Source organism: Camelus bactrianus, chromosome 10 (genome assembly GCF_048773025.1).
Source record: "Camelus bactrianus isolate YW-2024 breed Bactrian camel chromosome 10, ASM4877302v1, whole genome shotgun sequence".
Lineage (NCBI taxonomy): Eukaryota > Metazoa > Chordata > Mammalia > Artiodactyla > Camelidae > Camelus > Camelus bactrianus.
Window position 1 is genome coordinate 59,716,676 of NC_133548.1, and position 12,099 is coordinate 59,728,774.

Genomic DNA, 12,099 nt, shown 5'->3' on the forward strand with positions numbered 1-12,099 from the left:
ACGTTAACATGCATACCTTACAAATTCTAAATGTAGGCTTAATGCTACTTTGGTCGATACTTCCAGGTACAAGGCTATTTATTCTCATTTATAGAGCAAATACCAGGGTCTGTCTTTTCTACTGGTAGAGGTGTCTCCTTAATTAGGAAGAAAAGTGAGAGTTTTAAGACAGAATTTTGTTAACTGCATATTGAGAATAATTTTTGAGGGAAAATAATTGGTGAATTTATTTTGAAAAAATTTCCTATTATATCTCCATCCTCAGCTACAACCATGCAGTAGATTAAAGAGTCTGAAATATCCTGAAAAGAAACTAATGCAATCTACACTTATTCAACTGCCAGAAATAAAATCAGAAAAAAACAGCCTATTAAGTTGCAGCTCTAATTTTCACTTTGATCTGTGGTTAGCAGTTGCCTAACACCTTTAAAACTTAACAAGATGAAATGATATAACTTATGAGAAGTTCCTTCCTGGCAGATGTGCGGACCACTGGTGGTCCATTGAACAATTTGAAAAATGCTGATGTAGGATCAGGCTATGGTGCTTTCAGCACTTGTCCCAAGTTCCTTTTTTCATATCTCACTTCCTTACTTAAGAGCTAAGTAAAAGAGGAAGGGAAAGGGGAAAAATTGTTATGTGAAATGCAAGGGAGGTTACGTACATCCCTATCGACTTTACTCTCTAATCACCCACTTTTCCATCAAAATTTTAGACATCTAAATTTATGGCTCCAGTGAGAGCAATGATTTAAACATCTATCCTGAGAGAGTGGGGAAAGATCCCTTCTCCCTGGTCAACAGTCTGTTCTGAGAAGGAACCAGTTTAAACAAAGATAGATGATGGCTTATTGGGATGAGTGACAGGTATGTTAATTTCTCTGGAAGAGCCACGTTCTCTACTGGAAGACAGAACTAAAATGCCATGGCCTCACATGGCTCCCTCTCGAGTCTTTTTGGGAAAAGAATGAGCTACCTCTGGCAGCATAGCTACTTCAAGGATGTGAACTGAACTTGAGGCCAAACTTCCCTGAGCTGGGCCTCTATCTTTTCAGGTTCATGCATGGGAGAGCTAACTGGACATGTGCAAGCAGAACATGCTCAAGGGAAAGGAGTCCAGGCAGGGAGGAACAGCAAATACGCAGGCTTAAGCAAGAAATCTACAAGAAAACCATAATCTTTCCATCCTCCTCTCCCTCAGGAATAAATAAACATAATTTGCATAAACCACCAGGGAGGAGGGATGCTTGCTTTTAATGAGAAAGTTAAAGAGATTTCAATGGAGCTCACCCAGTTTGTTCCTCAGATGTGGCAAATCATATATCCCCACAGTTCCCAGCTGCATGAAAAACTGACTGATAAAATCAGTGACATCCTATGAAGAGTTTACAATGGAAAACTGAGTCATTACGCTGCGATGAAGCATCATCAAGAAAGAAAACAAATAGCAAGGCATGCGGTAAGTGCTCAACTTCAGATTCTTTTCCTCACTTTAAACACTTTAAAAGGAAACATCAAGTTATTAAAAAAAAAACAAACAGAAAGACAAAAATCCTCATCTTGGTGTACTGAATCTATATTAAAACAAGTAAATCTATCCCCATAACAGATATTCTATATGTTAAATTGTTACATCTTTAAAATGAGCCCAGAAGGCACAGTGGAAAAACGGTACAAGATTCCCAGATCCTTTTTGTAGAAACACATGATTGACATTTCTGGCTGTTGGGACAAATTTGAAGTTTACAAGTCGCTAGCACACAAAATGGGCAAATAAATCTTCTGTTATGGACTTCCCAACATACTGTTCTTGTTCTGAGTACCAACTTGCTCTAACACTCACTCATGGTAGTGCTCTGTTAAGACTGGTAGGTTCCAAACAAGAACTCAGTTAGAAATCAGTGAAGTCTGCTTGACAATCACCAAATAAATTTTCAGCCATAATGAGTCTGGTTTCCCTTCTATGCATCTTCTTCAACCCTCGAGTAGCTTAGTCTTCAAAATAAAACCCGAGTTCATTCTCTACTGCTGCCTTTTACAGCCTCAGAGAAAGTGAAATGAGAAACAATGAAAAGTTAGAAAGCCTATTCAACTTGAGGGTATTGTTCCGGAGCTGGGTTTGTTTCATCCCACTTCCTTCCTTGGCAATCTGGTGGCGGATGGGGTAGAGGAGTTTTGTACATGCTCATGATAAAAAAAAAAAAAGAACAATACATAAGAAACATAAAGAAAAAAATAACCATCTACCCATCCATCACTTAAAGTCAGCCATAATTAGACATCTTTTATATTGCTTTGTTACTTTGTGTGTTTTTATATAAGAGGTTCGCTGTTTTTCATCTGCAGGTAATTTTAAAGGGTGCAAATTTGCTGGAGTGTGCCAATTATAACCAAACAGTATTGCTATTAAAACTCGATAGTCTTAGAAAATGGCCTGCAGATAGTACTGTCTTTTACCTTGGACTGCACATTGTTTCAAAGGAAAATTGAATTTGAATGTCTCTAAGAAAGTCCATCCTGAGATAGGTCGAATTACTCCTTACTGTTTCACATGAAGTTGATTCAAATGCTTATTAGGTATCTGCCTGGGTGAGCTGTAAACTCATTTGAGTTTGTAACCCTCATGAAGTATTCTGATAACTGAATGTCTGCAGGAAGTTGAGTAGAAAAAAAGTGCCTCTTAAAAATATAAACCTAACTCAACCTATGCAAAAACTTTCAGTGTCAAGATTTCCTTCCAAACTTTTGTCTAGGTTGAAGTCATATGTACAAAAAAAAAAAAAAAAAAAGACAGATCATCCCCACTCCACTGTCAATTTCTTATGCAATTAAAACCAAGGGAAAAACAGATTTAGGAACCTGAAATCATGGAAAATTCTGTTGTTTTCCAGGTGAGGCCTGAATAAGGAGAATCAAGCAAGTTCCTGGCACTGAGAGTGGTTATTACAATGGCTTCAAGTTGGAAGGCAGGGGGAATGCTGTGGAGGCTGTCTGATCTGTTGAGCTGCAGGCTGATCTGGGGGAACAGAAGGTGGAGCAGGAGCCTATTAGAAAACCTTGCATGTTTCACCTGCTCAGCAAACTCTAGCAAGGAACAACCCTAAGAAACAATCTCAAGAAAGCATATCTGAAGAGGGCAAAAGGAAACAAGTGGTAGGGTAGGGTATGAGTCATGGGAGAGATATGGAACTCCAATTGATAAGCAGAATAACAACGGAGGGTCTAAATGGCAAAAGCTTGTCGCATATTTCTGCAATAGCAGTAGGTCCAGTAAATTATGTTGAAGTTTACATGAGACACTTACACGTGAATAGTAAATACTGCTTACGGTTTGATAGTTTTTCTTTTTTAAAAATAAGTCAATTTTCATTTAAAAGATACTTTCTAAATCTGTAGGGAAAAAAAATCTCACATGTTTTGTTCATTAAATACTTGCACTTTCTTGAGTTACACGCCCAAGATGTTTTCCCCAGCACCGCTGTAGGAAATATCTTGACACTTAACATAAAAATCTTGCCAGATTTTACAAGTGTCACACCAAAAGTGCTTGACTGTCCTATTACACAAAGTCAACTCCACTGTATCATTTTTCTTAAATTTGTTAAACTCGGCTGCTCCCCACTACTTTTTCAGTTGGACTTGCTAAAAGAACATGGCATTTTACCACTCTGCAAAACATGTATAGCTGAAACTACTTGATTACTTTAAGAAAATTTTAAAACCTCAGATGGACACTTTTAAAAATATATTGAAAACAGTAGCAGAAGAACACTCTTCCTACTTTTATTCCTAAGGAGAGAATAATGTCCAGAAGCATATGATTAGGTAGGATTCTACCCTTGAACAGGGTACAGATGGACCTGTCCTACTTATGGCTGAGAACATTTATAACTTTATTTGGCTTTAGAGAGTGGTTTTCTATTGACCTGCAACTAATGTTCTGAGGCTATGGATAAAAACCGAATCTGCTTACACTGTGGCTTTTAAAGAGAAATAGAGCTGACCCTTGAACAAATGAACAACTCAGGGTTTGGGGCACTGACCCTCTAAGTAATTGAAAACCCATCTATAATTTATAGTCAACTCTCCATATGCAGGGTTCCACATCTGAGGAACCAACCAACTGTGGATCCACATCTATGGATTCAACCAACTTTGGATTGTGTAGTACTGAACTATTTACAACTGAAAAGAAAATCTATGAGTGGGTCTGTGCAGTTCAAATCTTGAGTTGTTCAAGGGTCAACTTACACAAAGAAGCGTCCCAATTCCTCCGTCAGTCACCAATTGTTCCCTCTGTCCCCACCATCTCTGGACTTCTATTTAAGCTAGGAGCAGACAAACTGATGGAAAAATATTAACAGAGAGGAACTGCCCTTGCCTATTTCTGATTATGTCTCAGGTAATTAACAGTGATGTTAGAAGTTTCACCACCCATTTCTCCAATTCTACAGAAGTGAAGAATGAAACATCTTCTAGCCAAATGGGTAAAACTATTTACTCAGCCATTTATATACTGTGCCCTAACTTATACTTAAGTAATTTATCCAACCTATTTCTCAACTGAATTCTACTTCATTTTCACTTTCTAAACAAATATCGATTAAGTACCTATTTTGTATCAAGCAAAAGAAGAAGGGAGAGGAGAGAAAAAAGGAAGGGAGAAAGGAAGGCTGAGGGAGGACAAGAGGGTACATAATAACAACTATTCTTGAATATCTCTTCCCCTGAGCATAAATTCCATAAGCAGTCAATAACAGAGCACCTACAAGGGGTCCGCAAAGCCCTACGCTCATCAATGTGCAGACCAAGAATGACATTCAGATGGAACCACATTTACCTACAATTTAAAAAATCATATAGATACTGTCATGATTTTTAAAAATACATGGTATCCAGGGGTGATAATAAAAAATGTTTAATAACTGGTCAAGCATGGGCTTCAACTAATAAAATGAACTGCTGGTCCCTCAACAGCCAGAAGAGATAGACTGATTCCCACTGGTTGAATATCAGACCAGCCAATCCAGACGAGGGGAGACAACTTTGTCCTGTCTCTTTTTTCATATTAAAACGGGTTCTCATAGTGAAAAAAAAAAGTATTGGGAGATAATATTCTAAGAAATTTCGTTGGCTCAAATGCTAACACCATATCCTAGTTAGTGATTAAGTCACAACCCACGAGAAATCACATCCATTGAGAAATCACAATAAATTTAGAAGTTAGTCTTTTCTTGGTGCTTCATCTTTCATCATCTTTAACACACCCAGTCCTCTGCCTTCCCACAAAATCTCTATAATTCGCCAACTCTTACCAGATGTTTTAAAGGCTACAGATCCTATCCCATTAAAAAGTCTATGTTTGTTTATTTATACTCTATTTATAATTAGGAACAACTAGTCTCCAGCTTGTGGATTCAGCTTAGTTAAACCATGTAATATTCTGCTAACAGGAAAAGTTCCAACTTCAGAAGGACTTCTGGGAAGGACACCTCGGATAGATTGCCGTGTGTGCCCAACTACTTTATCCTAGACTGTGCCTGCAATTGGAAGCAATGTGTTAGACTACAAGAGTGGATAACAGCTCTTCCCTGGTGAGAGGAGGAAACACGTTGGGCTGGCTGGGCTACTTTTACTTTAGCCCAAGGAGTAACTCTATGCTATCTCTCTATCTTAGTTTAGTCAAACAAGTTATTTACATGAATGGATTTAGCACATTACAGTACTTCAGTGAAGTCATTCAATTTCACACAGCTAAGAAGCAATGCTAATACTATAACATATATATATATTTTTTAACCTCAAGAAAAAAAATTTATAAAATCCCAATCTTTCCTACAGATTCAGTATAAAGTCAAATGACTAAGGCAACATTTTAGAAATAAAGTTGTAGTAATAAAGAAAATAAATTAAAAATTGAGTCATACTTAACAAATTTAAACACAGACTGATTGTACACACTCAAATGTAGATCAGGTATGTGGTTTTTTTTTAAACCTACCAAAGTCATAATTTTAAATAAAGTGGCAAAATTACACCACCTATTTTCTCTTGGGAAAAATGGTATCCATTCTGGTCATCTTCTTAATCTAAAATTAAAATACTTTTCTTTATTAGAAAAGGCTTCAGATATCACATCAGTGAAAATCTGAATGCATATTCCAACAAAACTAACCTTAAAAAAGGCAAACCACTTGTAGTCATTCAATACAATCTCAAAGCCTTGATTGTAAATGATGGTGAAATGGCCAGAATTCCCAAAGTCATCATATGCTGTATCCAACTTCTTAAGGTGCACCACTACTTTTTTTTCCGGTGGTCCTAGGAAAAAAAAATGCATAACAAAGGAAAATTATTTGGACTTCAATGGGAGCAAAAGTCTCCTCTGTAAGTTCCACTATTCTTAAGCTGGTTTCCTTTCGTGCTACCCAACTTGGGCAGACCTGGCTTGTGAAGATATTGGAGTCCTCGTTTTGTTGCCTCCCTCCGTGTAATCTCACAGGGGTCTCAGGCAAGATGTGAAGCGAAGTCTCAAAAGATATGTCAAGTAGCTCAGCAGGCAGAGAGACTCCAAAAAGTACAGCCACTATACCTTCCCACAGCAAACACTGGAGAAGTTTTTCTACTGAAAAGGAGAAATGGAGGATGTTGAAAATGACAGGCAAAAATGGACAGAGCGCAAAATGGTAGTCAAAAAGTGGACTAGAAAAACAAAAAGACCTACTATCAATTCATAAGAACAAAGCGGGGGAGGGGTATAGCTAAGTGGTACAGAGTACTTAGCTTGCATGAGGTCCTGGGTTCAATCTCTAGTACCTCCATCAAAATAAATAAATAAATAGTTTAATGACCACCTCCCCCCAAAAAACAAAGGAAATGATCTCTTCAGAGAAGAAAAGGAGTATCTTTCTCCTAAATGGCTCTACAGTTCAGAACCTCAGAATCCGAATCCTTCGAAAGTATTCCGCAAAACTTGAGGTTTCTATCCTAGAGATAGCTAACTTGTGCTGATAGGAACTAAACTTTTAACCTTCAGAAAATGGGGACTCAGATCTGTGGGTATCTTCAATGTTTAGATTAAGGTCCAAAGTGTGGACCTTATAGGCAAAGGCTGCCTGAAAAAGGTTCTGTTGTGTCCATCTGGAGGTTTCCACATTTTGGACAATGTTTCCCTGTTTTAGATTAATGCTCTGAAATAGGAGATTCCATGTGATTATAATGCCCAGGACTCTGGAATGCCACATAGTTATCTGGAGTTGGACAGCTGAAGAAGTCTATTTTAGTAACAAACGACCTGGCAATCTCTGTTCTGTTAATAAGCAAATAGCAGTTGAGTGCTTCACTCATTCTGCACAAGCCACAGGGTGATAGGGTTTGGGCAGAACAAGAATGACTCTCCTGACCTGAGATTGTGTGTTTTTTCTTCTCCCTTCACAAAATTCTTTGTCTTTGGGATAACCATGTTACCTGAGGGCATATGGAATGTCCCAGGGTGTTCAGACACTAGATATTTATTGAGAGCTTTCCATGAGCTAGGCACAGCTTTTGGCGCTGACCTTTTCAAAATATAACTACTGACTAAAAAGTTACTACAAAAAAAAAAAAACCCCACTTTTATATACTATCTCCCTGCAATACATGAAACTGTGGGGTGGTACCAGAAGTTTCTTAGACTAGCAGCATCAGCACATGTCCAAATCAAAATCGCTGGGCATACGGACTCTTTCCCACAACCTAACAAGAGAGGAAAACTTTAACTGCTATATTCTCGACAGTCTTGGAGCTCATTTTTCACTGGCACAATAAAAAACTGAAGATTGGACGGGGAGATAATAAGATTACTCGGTCTCAACTCTCTTCCAAACCAAACAAAGCAAACAACAACAACAACAACCAAAAAAAAAAAAACCCACAAAAGTCAAGGAGTAATAAAGTTCTTGCAAAGAGTCTTGAGGCCCCGGGAATAACCCAGGCCATGTGAAGTTAGAAGTTCTCAGCAGCTCCACTTTGACCTCGCTGCCCTGGAGCGGGAGAGGGCACCGAGGGATCCAAGTCCAGCCAGGACGTCCCAGCCAGCGCCTAGGGGGGTCGTTGCAGGAAGAAGGGCTGAGGGACCAAAGGGAAGGCACCCCAGACAGGCAAGGGAAGGGAGCGGGTCCCAGAGGGCAGGCGGCTTACCCATAACCGTGCAGTTGACGTCGCGCTGGGAACCGCTAGAGCCCACCTGGAAGACCCAGGTGCCCAGCAGGTCAGGGTAGGTGCAGTTGGCAGGAGTATCGCAGTGCACGGTGCCCGCACCGCAGAGGAGCACGAGGAGGGCGGCGAGCAGCGAGTGGGGCCGGGAACCCATGCCGGCGGGGCCCGGACGAGAGGCGGGGGAGGGTCAAGAGCCGGAGCTCAGCCGGGAGGGACACAAGCCACCGCAGCCGCGCGCGCGCGCCTTAAAATAGTCAGAGGGGCCGGAAACCCGAGACCCGGAGAGGGCGGGGTCCCGGGGCGGCGCGGGGCTGAGCTCCCGGGAGTGGCTCCGCCCCTCAGGTGGGGGCCCGGGAGCGCGCGCCCCTCACCTGGCGGCAGCCGGACCGCTGCCCCGAGAGCCCAGCGCCGGGTTCAATTAATTACCAATGTCTCCCGAAAGGACTGAAGAGCCACAGCTGGTCCGCGCGCGCCCAAACTGCTCTCCTATAGAAGTAACGGAGAGAGAGAGACAGAACCAAAGGTCAGAGAGGGACTGAGACCAAGAGAAGGGAGGTGGGGGAGGGGAGGGTGGGGGTGGGGGTGAGGAGGACAGAAGATGAGGAGAAGGTTCAGAGAGGGAGCGAGCTAACGAGTATTTTCTTTTACTTGCTTGTCTTCCGCACTTAGTCCTCACCGACTTCGTTAACCTTTTTTTTCTTAGAACGGTTTTCCGTGTGACCCTCAGCCACCCCAAGTGTTTGAGAACTGCTCTTTCGTTTTCCAAAACTTTCACTCCCTTTTTTTTTGTTGTTGGGTTTTGTCGGTTTCCTGTTGTTGTTTGCCTGTTATCCACAGGAAGATTCTGCTGTAGTGCAAACTTTAAGTTTTTGTGAATTAGGGATCCCCCCCCCCTTGCTAACCTTATGGGATTTATTTGCGCACGCGCGCGGATACATCCAAGCTAAAGCTCTTGTTTTACAGCTGAAAAGCGGGAGGCCCAGAGAGAGGAAGTAACTTGCCAGGGTGAGGAAGGGAGCTGGTGGGAGAAAGCTGATCTTATGAGCAGGTTCCAGGGTGCCAGTCTGATCGCCAGGAATTATTAGGTAGCACTATATCCAGGTACCTCCTTGCTCAGTTTAAATATCACCCTTTTCTGTGATAGCTCCCCTGGTCTTCCTGGCTGTTGGAAGTTGGGGCTCCTTTCGTGCACAGAGCCTTTTAGACATCAGGCTCTGTGCAGCATGAAGGACAAGTCATGAACAGGACAGACTTTGCTATGTCCCTGGCCTCTAGGGCATTTTTACCCTCATCACACTGGTTACAAATAAATACTTGTATGTTCACTTTTTCCGCCAGATTATAAGCATTCAAAGGGAGCAAGTCCACATTATTCACCTTTGTCTCCCTAGATTCTGGCTTGAAAACACTCAGTAAGTGTCCTGGGTTGTTAAAAATAAATGCACTTAATAACCTTAGCTTGGTTTCAAGGCCTGAAAGCCAGTTTCCATTTGGCAGAAGGAGTTGCCCTTGAGAGCTCAGAAGTGAAAATGCTCTCTAATGTAGTCACAGACCGCAAAGGCAAGGGTAGGGCCAACACCCTACTTCTGGGTTTTGTTGCCCTTAGGATGAAAAGCTGACGGCATATAATTAGGCTAACACTTACATTTAAAGATACACTGACAGAGTAACATTGTGTTCCTAATCTCTGGGAGAGTGTGTCATTGGTTGTAAAACATTAAAATTTTTACTAGATCATCAATGTTGAAGTATTGAACAGTCAAGTTGGATATTTCTTTAATGGTGTAATCAAAGTAGCACACTTGATTGTGAAGAAATTTGAAAACATATCTTTATTCAATGACCAAATAGAAAAGAATCTTGGAGACCTCTTAATCTAATGGATTCATTTTACTATTGGGAAGTGAAGACCCAGAGATAATAACTTGATGAATGCCACATTGCCAGTTACTGAGATTAGGGACTAAATCTCAGGTACCTTGAATTTTAATTTGGTTTATTTCCACTCATCTAATAATTCCCAAACTACTCTCCCTTAATATAAAATGTTAGCCCTCTTTCCATTAGCAGGGAGAAAAATTAATTAGTGATTCTGAAATTGATCAGACCCCAAATTTTATTTTTATAACAAATATAGACATTTTACTATTTTGAAATGAAATTCATATATGAGCTACTTACACACTTACAAAGAAAAAGAAAATACCAAATAATACAAAGGGCAAATAAAAAGATATTTCAAAAAATAAAATAAAAATGGGGGGAAAAAAATCCCCTCGTGGATCAAACCGTGAAGAAATAAGAAAAAGAAGGTATAAATATTGAGAAAAAAGAAATTTTAAATAAAGCTCTAATACAAACACAAATATTTCGTTATCTAAAATGCTCAGGTATGAATGTACTGAAAAATAGAATGAGACATTCAGATACTTGCACTTTCTGTCTCTGTGTAAAATTGTAGAATCACAATAAAATTGCCAGGTACCCTTTTTTTGGAGAACAGAAATTATTTCAGTGAGTTATGACTCAAATACCTCTTAATCTAATGGATTCATTTTACTATTGGGAAATGGAGATCCAGAGATAATAATAGCTTGATGAATATCACAGTTGCCTTATCAGATGGTCATTTAAATATCATACCTCCGTTGTTAATGCTAGACAGCTTTTGGTTAAGTTCCAAGCAGCACAAAGTACATTCCTGTTGATTTATCTGGAAGTAGCACTCCTGAAGTTTGGTATATCTTAAAATGATATGAAATGAAAGTTCATATGCAAGCCAGAGTTTGGTGCGAGGCTCAGATCGTTAAAGTAGGTTTATAGAGAAGCAGCATTGCTTAGCAGTAGTTCTCAACCTGTGGTCCTAGGACCAACAGGACTGGCATGGAATTCCTGGCCTCTACCCCATACCTATTGAATCAGAAAATGTCTGGGTAAGTCCCAGCAATCCGTGTTTTAACAATTCCCTTCAGGGGGATCTTAACACAGCTACAGTTTGAGAATCACTGGCTTAGAGATGAACAACAAAGGCTTGAGTCACACTGCCTGAATTTGAGGCATGGCTCTGCCATGATCTTGAGGAAGTTATTTTACTTCTTTTTGTGCCTTGGTTTTCTGATCTGTGACATGTGTATAATTGTACCCCCGTGACTACTTGGTCTGGTTTTGAGAAGACTAAATGGGTTAATACAGAGTCTGTAGAGAACTGACTACATTTATTATTGTGTATATTTCTATTAGAAAACCATCCTTAGTAATTAGACAGCAGGTTCCAAATCCTGTTCTCCATTGTAATCCTAGCACCCTGAATAATTTCTGGCACACAATAAGTTCTCATGTATTTGTTGAATGAAGGAATAGTATGATAGACATAAATATATCTACGATTCATGGATTTGGCAAAGGGCATCAGGGTTTCCATATTTCCTACCTTGTGAATAAGTTTGAAAGCCGCTGTTCTGGAATGCATATCAAAACAAAAAGGATCATAGAAATAGAGAAAAAACTTGGCATATCACTGTAGAATGCTCTTTGGTTTTATATATATTTTGTCATTGGTAACAACCATAATAATTTCACTTCTTTAGGACTTTATATTTTACCAAGGTAATTCACATATATTGTCTCATTTAATTATTACACAATTGCATGAGAAACATACTACCTAATTTCTGTTTTATTGGAGACAAAGCTGAGGTTCAGAGAATTGATTAGGGAGTAATGCCCGTGGAAGAGAAAGTGGAGAGAGAAGAGGAATAGGACGGGAAAACCTGACTGCAGCGCAGTTCTGATCTCTGAAAAGAAAGGAGGAGTATCAGAGAGAAAGAGACTCAGGAATACATCTCTGAGAGTGTCAGCCAGCCCAGGAGGGGACTCTGGTGCAATGACACCCATACAGGAGCTT

The 12,099-nt window shown here is 40.1% G+C and overlaps 1 protein-coding gene across 2 annotated transcripts in view; it reads right to left on the reverse strand.

Moving 5' to 3' along the window:
• The window catches only part of CTSC (cathepsin C), a 33,758-nt gene extending 25,263 nt beyond the window's left edge, over window positions 1-8,495 (reverse strand). The window contains exons 1-3 of one of the 2 annotated variants that reach the window (XM_010973379.3): window positions 8,178-8,495; window positions 6,175-6,320; window positions 1,290-1,374 (exon numbers count right to left, since the gene is read on the reverse strand). In XM_010973379.3, coding sequence (XP_010971681.1) covers window positions 1,290-1,374; window positions 6,175-6,320; window positions 8,178-8,349 — 403 coding nt within the window. In that variant the 5' untranslated portion in view covers window positions 8,350-8,495. The remainder of the gene's footprint in view (window positions 1-1,289; window positions 1,375-6,174; window positions 6,321-8,177) is intronic. The other variant, XM_010973378.3, reaches the window with a different exon arrangement.
• Between the last annotated feature and the right edge of the window lie 3,604 nt (window positions 8,496-12,099).